Source organism: Gavialis gangeticus, unplaced genomic scaffold (genome assembly GCF_001723915.1).
Source record: "Gavialis gangeticus isolate Ggan-Ray unplaced genomic scaffold, GavGan_comp1, whole genome shotgun sequence".
In the NCBI taxonomy this organism is placed as follows: Eukaryota; Metazoa; Chordata; order Crocodylia; family Gavialidae; genus Gavialis; species Gavialis gangeticus.
Genome location: NW_017728995.1, coordinates 19,762,071 through 19,774,796, shown reverse-complemented (window position 1 = coordinate 19,774,796; position 12,726 = coordinate 19,762,071). Strand labels below are relative to the sequence as shown.

The 12,726-nt window shown below is 41.5% G+C and overlaps 1 protein-coding gene across 1 annotated transcript in view; it reads left to right on the top strand.

Moving 5' to 3' along the window:
• Window positions 1-12,726, top strand: part of SPATA16 (spermatogenesis associated 16) — a 151,660-nt gene that overhangs the window by 48,561 nt on the left and 90,373 nt on the right. Inside the window, exon 3 of the mRNA XM_019503040.1 lies at window positions 7,152-7,241. Within this exon, the coding sequence (XP_019358585.1) occupies window positions 7,152-7,241 (90 nt within the window). The remainder of the gene's footprint in view (window positions 1-7,151; window positions 7,242-12,726) is intronic.

The following is a 12,726-nucleotide window of genomic DNA, read 5'->3' as shown; positions in this document are numbered from 1 at the left end:
CAGGGGAAGGGGGGGGTTGAGGCCTGTGGCTGGCAACAGGGGTGGAGCGGCCAGGGGAGGAGGGGCAGGGGAGGGGGAAAGAAGGGGAGGTGGCCGTGGCCAGGCCTACCAGTGCAAAGGGGGTCACAAGCCCCAGCCCAGGGCGGAGGGTGTCACAAGCCTCCCCTCCTCTTCCTTCCAGTCTGCGCCAGGGCTGGATTTGCTCTGAGTCACCGCACTTGGCCCGGTCAGGATGAGGGTTGGGAGTGAGGGGAACCAGCATGACCCGGGGGAGCAGGATGCTATGGTTTAGGAGTGAGGGGCACTGGCGGGGCTGAGGTCTGTGGGTTGGGAGTAAGGGGCAGCAGCAGGGTTGGGGGGAGCTGAGGCTTGGGAGCAAGGGGCAACAGAATGGGCAGGGGCAGGGCACTGCCATATCACTGCCCCCCCACAGTCATATCTCCCCCTCCCCCCACACCACTGGCGTCCTCTTTTTTGGAACTGAAAACAGGGTAACCCTAATAAATTCGTTTTTTAAATTGGGCACTGCTCAAATCACAAAAGGTATGGAGGGATGCCTCGGGTCCAGTGAGGGGTACCACAAGTCCAGTGAGAGATGCCTTGAGACTAGTGAGAGGCACCTTGAATCCAAAAAGATTGAGATCCAATGCTCTAAGAAACTGGAGGTTTTTAGCCTGCTGTACATGACAGCTTACCAAAGCCTATGACACAAATCTTGATAGAAAAGAAAAACATACTTTTGTGTTCTGGGAGACAATTTCTCCATATCTTCAAAGCAGCACCAAAAAGAAAACTTGCTCAGAATATTAAGATAGCTACAAGGAAATGAATGGGCATACAGTCTCCCCCATCAAAAACTTCAAGGATCACAATTTTGCTAAAAACTCAAATGACAAGAAATTAGGATGAGGTGAGATGCTCAATCAGTGTAAAGCAGCATAGTTCTACTGATTTTAGTAGAGTCGTGCTGGTTTATAGCTGGTGAGGATCTATCCTTCAGGATTATGGAACAGATTATGATGGTTTCAAAAAGCACTAAGACTGGTGTGGATAATAGTGGACTTATTAATAAGATACCTGATATATAGATATAGAGATACAGATATAGATAGATTAATAAGATACCTAAGATATGTAGGGTACAAAGGACAACAGCATCTTCAATTTAAAAATTAAATTGTTTAATAGCCAGTAATGTCTGTGTGTTGACTGGGGCTAGAGTCTCAGCTTTCTGGATTTGTATCATCTCCATGTCAGTTTGCAGCAACTGAGGATCTGATTTAGACAGTGTGATGTTACCAGACATATTTGCAAAATTATTTGCATAATTTTATATCAGTGCTGTACCCCGCTGCTAGTAACAATGCCACACCCAATGCCTGCCAACACATTTACTTATATAGACAATATTACCTATCTGCCTGAATAAACCTGTGTTCACTTCTCTTAACCCATATAATTCCCAGGAAATACCCCCTATCAATTGAATAACAACAGCAAAACTATTAAATTGCATATTTGTGCAATAAGACGGGGCTGTATTATATGCAGATACAGACATTACTGTTGTCAACCGGGATAAAACCTGCACATCCAACAGAAACAACACAATGCTTTTGCCATGTACTTAAGAACCTAACTATGTTCTCTTCTAGGTAGGAGCCAGCTTTTATTCTTACTATACCTTGCTGATAGAGAGAGAAATAAGCACATTTGCTAAAACCAGTAAAATATATTTGCCTGAGGATTTTTTTCTCAGTCTACAGAGGATAAATGCACATGATATGATATTGGGAGGTAGCCAAGAAATTGCTCTAATGTTAATCAGATTTATAGAGCTAAATCCCCATTGTACTTGGGAAGAGTTGATGTGCATCCTCAAAGAAAAGGAGTCATGGGTGTTGTTTACAGAGATCAACCGTTACGTAGCAGGTTGGGTTTCTTGCTGTATCTGTTTTCCTGAAGTTATGTAGTAAGTTTGAAAAGAACGGATGAAAGAAAACTATAGCCTCATGTGTACGTCTTTGATTCATGTGTCCTGATAGCTCTGGTGGGAGAGAGTTGGTATCTAGTGATTTTTAGTCTTTGGGGTTTTTTTCCTCTCCTTAGAGCATGGAGAAAAGATAATAGGACAAAAACTGTATTATTTTTAAGAGAAGATGTCAAGAAGAAAAAATGAAAATGTCAAAAACCAGGTTGATATACTGTATTACTTAAAGACTGTTTTGTTGAGAAAAACTGACCAAATGATTTACAGAAAGCTCTTACTGGACAGTCTTTGGATTACACTGAAGATGAAAAATAAATGAAAATCTATTTCATGTTTACGTTAGCCTAGTCATTTGACAGATGGGGGCAAGGCTTGGCAAGAACACAAGTTTTAATCTTCCAACGTAGTGTTTTTCTTTTTCTTTGCAGATTAAAACTTTTTGTGCACCAATTAAGCATTAGCTGCTTTCTTGTGTTTAGCTTTTCTTTCTCTGTCTGACACCCCAAAAGGAATATGTAAGTAAAACTTCAAGAGGTGCTCTGTATCTTGTGGAGAATGATACTGCTACCTATGCCACAGGTTCCCACAAAAGAAGCTCTTCATGACCTTGTCTCTGTAGCAAAACCCCCAGTTTTTGTTTTTTATTTGTAAAATGCATTCCCTCCCCTCCCCCAACCATTTCTGACTTTCTCTCTGCCCTATCCCTTATAAGTGATTACAAGTAGTAAGCTAAGCTAAGTTCTTATATACTATTATTGTAATAAGCCCCGTTTTTATATATTGCAAATAGTGTTCTGTTATGTTTGTATTGATTTTTACTATTATATATTGTATTACATTATGTTCCTATTATTTTTGTATTAATTGTTACTGTTTTATATTGGATTTATATGATTTAGGCCTGTGTTTGTAAAGTGATATCAAGTATCCATTCTCATCTTGTTCCCATCTTGTCCCCATGCCCTGTTGTGTAAGTATGTTGCAATTCTGTAACGTCTCCCATGTAAATTGGTTTTCCTTGAATGCCTGAAACAAAAGAGTGAATGGATGAGCGAAACGCAATGATAGCAGGGCCCCCTACTAAATCACCCCACCATCAAAACCAATACCTGGACCAACAACCCAGCCCTTGGAACCACCCTCAGCATTCAAGAAACAAAAGACAAGGCAACCTGCCATTGTGCCAATGTTGCACATGCTCGGTATGAACATCTGGAGCCCTCTGGAACAGAGCCGACCTTGCCTGGACATACCCTCCCCATAGGAGATCATAGGTAGTCTGCCCCATAAAAAGGGCTAGTAAAGACTGACTCCTTGGGACGCCATCTTCACCTGAACCAGACCTGCTCCACATCATGCTGCCTACCAACCCAGAGGCCCTGCCAGCCACCCTCTCTGGACAACACCTGCTGGAGAAAGACCTTGACTGGCCATCAAGGGCCCCCTCCCAGCCTGGATAGGTAGCTATCGCCCCCACCCTCTCTTTAGTCAAGGACTTGAACTCTGTTTCTCTTCCCTACCTGGACTCCAACCCGTCCACTGAGTCTCTTTCTCCCGCTGCCATTGTGTGTGTGTGAGCACTTGTGGGAGTGTGTGTGGGATCCAAGCTGTACAGAACAGTGCTCATTGAATAAAACTGTTATTTGGACCCCCGAGTTGGGTTTTGCTTTACTACGGTTCAGCCCTGCTTCTATCTCTGCTCCTTTCCCCTCTCACTTCTGTCTTATTTCTCCCTCTCCTGCTTCTGGCTCACCGCCACCTCCAACACTTGTCCCATGCTCCTCTGGCTCCGGCCATCCTGAGCTCCTCTCTGCCTGCAAACCCATTTCTTTGCTATTGTCTCATCCCCACTGACTTTTCCCTTGATCTCTGCCACTGCTATTGCCTTATCTCCAGTGCCTTTTCTCCTGATCTCTGCCACTTGCTCTTTAGTTACCAAGCACCCCAAGAATAGGTACCACAGGCACCGACACACACACACACACACACACACACATCACCTGAGTCAGTGTTTAACCTGTGTGTATATGTGCATGCATGTGTGTATTGTATATGATTTCATGTCATTATCATTAGGGTGTGTATGTGCTTGAATTGGTGATATGTGTGCATACGCAATTGTACACCACGCCCTCCTGTCTAACAGCACAATATTGAGATCCTGAGCATTGGCCTGACCCCACAAGGCAACATCTCTGTTTCTTCTCATGACTGGTAGCTTTTCACTGCTGGATCTCTGCTCTCCAGTTTTTCTTTCGGGGCCTATCTGTGCGCAGGGACCTCCTAACTTTCAGTACGGCCGTTTTGTGTACTGTCTGCAAGTAAAGAAGGGCCCTGGAGAAGTGCTCACACTCTGGCAGATTCCCACATAGCCACATGGACCTCCCTTTGGGTCTCATTTTAGGGTTATTTCCTAGAAGGTAGCTTCTTAACCTTTCTGTGTGTCACCCTTCTCCCTTATATTGCTTTACTCCAAACGTAGGTTGTTGAATCTGCAGATAGTGTGCTGTTATATATTTTTAGAGTCATCCCATGGCATGTATGATAGCTATTCTGCCCAAGATAGCTGACTTGTAACCGAATATCTATAGGAAGTTTTAGTGTAATATGCTATATTACTGTAAATCTAAGACACAAGCATGACTCAAAGAGCATATACCTTTAGCAACAACATTAAGCTGGACAATCAAATGGTCAGAGGCCATTGTGTTCAGGTCTCTGTCCATAGCAAGTGAATGTGATATTTGTTGTAGGTATCTGAGAATGCGATGGGATTTTTTTAGAGTAGGGTATACAGATAAAAAAGGAGGAGTTGATCTTCTTAAGATTAGAAAGGAGTCAGGAGGAAAAAGAAATGCTTGAAATGCAATTCTTTGAGATTCTTCACAAATTCTGTATTTATTCTAAACCTATCAGAGCACATTCTGCTTAAAGACTTGCAGAAAGTGTGTTGCTAACTACCAGAAAATTACTGATTTTTTTTCCAGTTCTATTGCTTAGCTCTAGTAGAGCCGATAACTTGAAAAAATCGATATTGCTATTATCAACTGTTGACTGCAGTTTATAACAGCAATAATCTCCTTTAAAATCTCTTGTTGTAGTACCAGTTATCATCCAGTTTGTTAAAGTGTTAATGCCTTGAGCAGACTGATCATTAAATGCTTAAAATATTTGAAGTCCTTGGGATTTCTTTCTGACTAAACTAATTTTTGATGTACATCAATCTTTTGAATTTCCAAGCTCTCTGTCAAGTGGCTGTAAAATGTGTCATATGAAACAATATCTGCGAAGTTCAGTGTCTGTTTATCATTAATAACATCCACCAGCCCCTTCAAAAAGTCGCTTACATCAGCTGATATGGTATGATAGAATTGCATAAAGCAATGTAAGTACAGTGAGTAGTCTGAGCCCCTCTCCCCAGGGTGAATATGCGTTTGAATGTATTGTTTTGATTTAGTATGGGGTTATTTCTGGGGGGGGCAGAAGGGCCTTAATAGTCAAGCTTGCTCTGTTAGAGAAGGCAAGTGAAAGAGGTGCGCCCAGTACCGACAGCAGCAGGTGTTGAGGTTTGTGATGGTCCTTAGTTCCCGTGGAATTTTATTTCACAGTCCTGGATTGGTCCTCAAAAAACTTTGTCTTCACCAAGGTTACGTTGTCTTAAACTTAGATAAGGTTACTCTAATGTCAGCAAGTTTCTTTCTGGCAGTGGAGCAGAGTTGTCATCCTAAAACTTCCAGCCGTCTTTCAGATTTCTGGGCTTTGAACAAGGACCAAGACGTTAAACGTGACTCAGTAAGCGCACAATAATTTTGAACTGCTTTCTTGTCTAATATAAAACAAGAATTTTATAGCCAAGTTTTTAAGTGGGAACCAGGAAAAACAGGTGCAGAATTTACATGGAAAGTCAAACCTGGTTAGGCATGTAATATGTTGAAGTCCTTTGAAACTCCCGGTCTGTTTGTTAATGTGTGTATATAAAATGTAAAGCTGTATATATGTGTGTAATAAGCATCTATATGAGTATATGTATCTTCATATAATGTAGTTACAAATATCACTGAATTTTGATTGATTTGGCCACAAAGTGAAGTAATTCTGTGCTTATTCATGGACTGAAATGGGAGGCCCTATAGTCTTCTTTTAATAGGCTTTCTTTGATGTCCAAAAGAGTTACTCAGTGAGTTCTTGCTATCATTTTCCTGAAGAAATATAGTAAAATAAAAAGCATTGTAACAACTTTTCTGTACGAGAGTGTTAAAAAGGTGTTCTTGCTCTGCTTTCTCTCATTTCATTTCAGCTTTATTCTTTTATATATAATAATATACTTTGCAATTATATGGTACCTTTCATCAAAAAAGCTCTGAGCATTTTAAAGATGTACTTTTTTCTCTATAATATGGGTGGCAAAACTGTTATCCACACAAGTTAGTTACTTATTTAAGATCTCACAAGTGAGATTATAGAATCAGAAATAGAAAGAAACATGTTCGTACTCTATGTACCTTGCTTGGAATACACAGCCTCTCTAGTTTAATAGTGTAATGTACATTACTTTTCTTAATGATATAGACCTCAATCCTGCAATTAGATCTACCTGACAGAAGACATTGCAGCTACTGAACTCAGTAGGATTGTGCAATAGGATTGTACACCCACTAAGACAGAATGCCTAGAGTGGGACATAAGCTTGCTTTAATTTTGGAAATTTTTCCAATGGCTTTTGCAATTGTTAGTTTTGTGCACATAGTTCCATTAGGTAATATTGTGAGATAATCATCAGACCCAGAGATATAGATAACAAAGGGAGTACTATGATAATATGTGGTATCTCTGCAGATATTATGTGCTAGCTAAATGCAATATAACATATGCTCACAGGAACTTTAACGGCTGTCTCTATAATACTAGGCAAAGCTATAAATGAAATTGCATTTATGATAAAACTTTAATAGACATTTTAATAATGTTTGTTCATCTATCTTAGTTGTCAAGAGGGAGAAAGTGATAATGTTATTATCACATTTGTGGGGATAGAGTGTAGGTATTGAATGGTATATAGAAAGTGGCTGTGCTGTAAACTGTTCAGTTTGATATTAATGATCATGTAATAATGTAATAGGTTAAGATTAACCTGTCCATCCATCTATTTTGTCTTTCACAGGAGCATTATTTTGAACCCAGCCTATTTCCGGAACCATCTTCGTCAAGCAGCTGTGTTTAGATGTTTAGAAAGATATTCTGAAGCAGCCAGGTACTTTGGTATTTCTGGATTTCCTTAATTTAGTAGTTTTACTGTATCACCCTCATTTCAACTCTCAGTACAAGAGACATTTGGGTACTATGTAAAATGATTTCTTGTTGGTCATTTGGTATTAGGGATCATAGAATCATAGAAAATGAGGGTTGGAAGGGACCTCAGGAGGTCATCTAGTTCAACCCTTGCTCAAAGTAGGACCATTCCCAACTAGAGCATCCCAAACAAGGTTTTGTCTAGCTGAGTCTTAAAAACCTCCAAGGATGGACAGTCCACCACCTCTCTGGGTAACCTGTTCCAGTGTTTTACTACCCTCCTAGTGAGAAAATCCTTCCTAATATCCCACCTAAACTTCCCTTGTTGCAACTTGAGACCGTTGCTCCTTGTTCTGTCACCCGCTATGACTTAGAACAGTCCAGCTCCATCCTCTTTTGAACCCCCATGCAGGTAGTTGAAGGCTGCTATTAAATCCCTTCTCAGTCTTCTTTTCTAAACTAAATAAGCACAGCTCCCTCAACCTTTCCTCAGAAGTCAGGTCCCCCAGCCCCTGAACCATTTCCGTTGCCCTGCATTGGACTCTCCCCAGTTTGTCCACATCCTTTCTGTAGGGGGGAGCCCAAAACTGAACACAGTACTCTAGATGTAGCCTCACCAGTGCTGAATAGAGAGGAAGAATCACTTCTCTTGACCTGCTGGCAACAATCCTACCGATGCAGCCCAGTATGTTGTTAGCCTTCTTGGCAACAAGGACATACTGTTGGCTTATATTCATCTTATTGTCCACTGTAACCCCCAGGTCCTTTCCTGTAGAACTGCTGCCCAGTAAGTCATCCCCCAGTCTGTACTGATGCATGGGACTGGTCCATCCTAAATGCAAGACTTTGCACTTATCCTTGTTGAACCTCATGAGATTTCTTGTGGCCCAAGCCTCCAATTTGTCTAGGTCACTCTGAATCCGAGCCCTACCCTCCAGGATATCTACTACTGCCCCCAGCTTGGTCTGATCTGCAAACTTCCTGAGAGTGCACTCTATGCCATCTTCCAGGTCATTGATGAAGCAATTGAACAAAACAGGCCCCAGGACCAAACCCTGGGGCACTCCACTTCAGACTAGCTGCCGACTGGACATGGAGCCATGGATTATTACCCTCTGAGCCCGATGCTCCAGCCAGTTTTCTGTCCACCCTACAGTCCATTCATCCAGCCCATACTTCTTTAGCTTGCTTGCAAGAATGCTTTGGGGGACTGTGTCAAAAGCCTTGCTAAAATCAAGGTACACCACATCCACTGGTCTCCCCGCATCCACAGAACCAGTCATCTCATCATAGAAGGCAATCAGGTTGGTCAGGCATGACTTGCCCTTGGTGAATCCATGCTCACTGTTCCTTATCACCTTCTTCTCCTCCAAGTGCTTAGAAATGGATTCCTTGAAGCTCTGCTCCATGATTTTCCCAGGGACTGAGGTAAGGCTGACTGGTCTGTAGATCCCTGGGTCCTCCTTTTTCCCTGTCTTAAATATGGGTACTATGTTTGCCCTTTTCCCAATCATATGGGACCTCTCCTGGTAGCCATGAATTTTCAAAGAGGATGGGCAGTGGCTCTGCAATCATCTCAGCCAATTCCTTCAGCACCCTATGTGTGCAGCCCATCTGCCCCATGGACTTATATATTGTTCAGCTTTTCTAAACAGTCCCTAACCCGTTCTTTCACCACTGTTGGCTACTCACCCCAGCCTGTACTGCCAGGTGCAATAGTCTTGGAGTTGACCTTACCTGTGAAGACTAAGGTGAAAAAGGCATTGAGTACTTCAGCCTTTTCTGCATCCTCTTGTCACTAGGTTGCCTCCCCCACTCAGTAAGTGACCTGCACTTCCACTTCCACCCGCACAAGTTGCACTTTAGTAGCACATAATTTGGGCATAACCCATATTTAGTTGAATGCCACTGTAGGTCATGTGATAATTAGACACTGCTCATCCTCCTCTACATATTAGTACTTCTACAGGCCGCCTGAACCTACACCACTGGAGTCAATGGATCTTTGCCGTTGCCTGCAATGGCACCTGTTCAACCCAAGAATTGAAATCCGATCCTTTGCCCTTGTTTACTTGAGCAATTCCTCTGAAGTCAATGGGACCACTCATGTCAATCAGAACAGATCACTGTAACATCAATTCTTGTGAGTTTACAATGGGAAAATTGGCACTGTATTGCACTAGGAGAGGTGCTACCCAAGCATGGAACCCCTAGTGTCAACATGGAACGAAAGTTTTTTCACCTGACAGGTAGAAGAATTAAAGAAATTGATTTGTAGAGGGTGAGCAATGTTGTTGGGTATAATGCAAGATGTAACTATCTATCTATAGTTGCTACTTCTGCTAGGCACTAGACTACTTGACTTTGCTACCAGAGTACCACAGAATATTTAAAAAATAATTGGCAAATTAAAATAGAACCATGATTTGGTAAGATATATAATTGGTTTGCTTCATTTATCATTGATATGTGTTGGAAAAGTTGCAATGAACCTATTATGACACTTTTAAAAATCCCCTGGCTTTTTTCTTTTTAACCAAAGCTGTTTTGCAAATTTGAGATAAAGTCACATGTTTTAGTCTCTGTAGAACTCAATTTTTCAGTGACTTTACTAATGACTGAAAAAGTATCATTCCCACTCTAATCAGGGTTTTGGTCTTATTTTTCAATTTTAAAGAGGCCTTTCTAAGACTAGATACTGCTGTTTAGCATCTTCTTGAGAAAGAATCACCCACCATCAAGATTCCCTCCCCTTAAGAATTTTAAAAGGCCGCATTATATCATTACTGATACGGAAGCCTGATTACATACTTTCATATCCTTTCATTCCACAGTATCCCACAAACAGGTGAATTGAAATGGCATGGTTTTGCTTAAAACCAGGTTGAAAAATATTTTTTTTACTTTCCGAAGTTGATCTTTCCTAGAAAGTGATGCATATAAAATGCAAGTATCTGCGAGTACAGCATGATCCAAGAAGAAAATGAGGTGCTCAGAAATCTAGTTTAAAAAATGTGGTTGGTGCTGCTGCAGATAAGAAATCACTCAATAGGTTTACTACATCAGCAAGCAGGAAGGAACCGCGTCAGCTTTTTTCACATTGGGAAGCTTTCATGGAAATAGATGATTTTAAATGAAATTATTATGTATTTTGCAAGGGAGAAGAGCATTCTGACAAACTGAAACCAAGTGGTTTCAAACCAGTGACAGCTGTATTGTGAGTTTAGCTTAGTTTAACAGCATTGTAATAACTGTGTGGATCTTTTATTCTAGCTGTGTGTTAAAGTAAGGCTAAATGATGCTGCTATCATCTCTTTGGAGTCACTAGTCTCAGTCTGACCCTGTTAACAGTATACAGTGTAATCAGTTTGTTATAGACAGACTGCAGTATACAGGTGCTAAGTTGCAGTTTCTAAAAGTATGAACATGTTTTTGTAGTCTGAGCTGTCATTTATGTCTGCTCATTCTGTGCATGTGAATGAGGTTAGCATCTTTCCTTGTGTACTTTTCAGTGCTTTTGTCCTCTCATGATTATTGTACCTCCTATTATACGTCAAGAACATTGTCAAAGGCTGTGAACATCTGGGTTTGGCTGCAGTAGCGTGTATGGGCAGATATAACTCAGACCTCTGGCAGGTTCAGCGTGCCCAAAATACAGAACTATTGATCTCTTGAAGATTATACCATGCCAAATTCCCTTAGGCAGATTTTGTTCTGTTTCAGATTCAGAAATAATGCACAAACTCATATGTGACCAACTCCACTGAATGGCTGAAAAATTGGGTGTTTGATGCAATATCTGAAAAAAATCAGTATCTATCATTGGTAACAGTGACCAGCCACTTACAAGAAAGAAGGTCATTTGCATCAGCTGTCTTTTAATAAGTATTTGATTAGTTTGTGTGTTGTCTGGACTTCGATGGAAGTCCGTAATACTGTTTTCATAGTATCTGAACCTCTTCCAGGAGTGGATTAAGCAGTGTGACTGATGTGTCTCTGCATTGTTTGTTCCCCTCTCCCAATGGGAAGAATTCTGTGTACATTGTACTGTTTTCTTCTAATAGAGTTGTATTCCTGAACCATGGGGTGTTCTTTTTATATCTGGGTTAGCTCTGTGTTTATGTTAGGGAAGGCAGGACAAATAGTGCATCTGGCACTGTGAGCAGGAGGTGAGGAGGTTTGTGGTGGTCCTGAGGAGTTTTGTTTTGCTGCCCTTTCTGGAGACATGCCAGGCCAAATTCCCCAGAAAAACCTGTTCTTGGTTCCAAGATAAATGGATGTGTGATAGGCATTCAGTCAGACCATTTCATATTTTTTCCCCACTCGACTTATCTAAAGCAGGGGTTGGCAGTGTTTTCTGAAAGGGGGAATGATCAGCTCAGGTGTGAGATTACCTTGCATTAGGACCTGGACATTTCCATCACTTCTCCTTGTCCTCCACTCTCTGCCAAGCTGCAGCACAACACAGGCAGAGCCCTCCGCCACCAAATGCTTGCAAAGCTCTGCAGGTCAGATCCAAGGGTTCAGTGGGCTGGATCTACCACATGAGCTATAGGTTGTTGACCCCGATCTAAAAAATGGAATAAGGGATGTGTTACATGTCAATTAAAGTAGGATAAGGGCTATTATAATTTATACTACCTTATAACTCCTCTATGTGTAATTCGTACTAACCTAAATCACCTCAGACATCGATGGAATGGGTATAAATATGCTGTAATCTTAGTGCTAGCGCATCTATATTAAGGTTGACCTGTCTCCTACATCCTCACGGGATTTAGCCTTTTGCATAGTTTTAAATTGCACCTGAATGTGACTTCGGGAGGTTGCACTTCATGTAGTGACATCTTCGGGTCACTTGGTAATGTAAAGTTATCTCCAAAGCACTGCTGAGAGGGTCAGAGCTTCTGCGAATGACGGATTCTGGAGCGTTGTAGCCATTGACTCTCCTACATCAGCTTGTAAAAATATTTGCCCTGCATGAGACATTCGCTCTGTAAATACATTAAGGAGATAAATGCCAGGAAGGGGAAAAACCTTTTAGGCTGAAGGACAATGTTGGCACAAGAATAAATGGATGTACATTGGATGTACATTTAGGTTGGAAATTAGAAGAAGGTTTCTATTCATCAGAGGAGTACGGTTCTGGAACAGCCTCTTATAGAAATGGTGGGGATAAAAAAAACCCCAAAACCTGACAGTTTAAAGATGGAGCTTAATATGTCTATGAATATGAGGTGATTGCTTGCAATACCGGAGAAGTGAATTCAGGGCACTACTCGCAGCCCTGTTTCTGTACTCCCGTGAGTAGAAAGTGGGGAAGGAGCTCAGCATCAGACAGGACGAATGATGGGCTGCCTATAAGCAAAGACAGCCTAGCGACATTGCTGAAGGCAGGGAAAGGGAGTTGTCAGTAGAATCCCCCACAGGGGAAAGTGGTAAAAAAA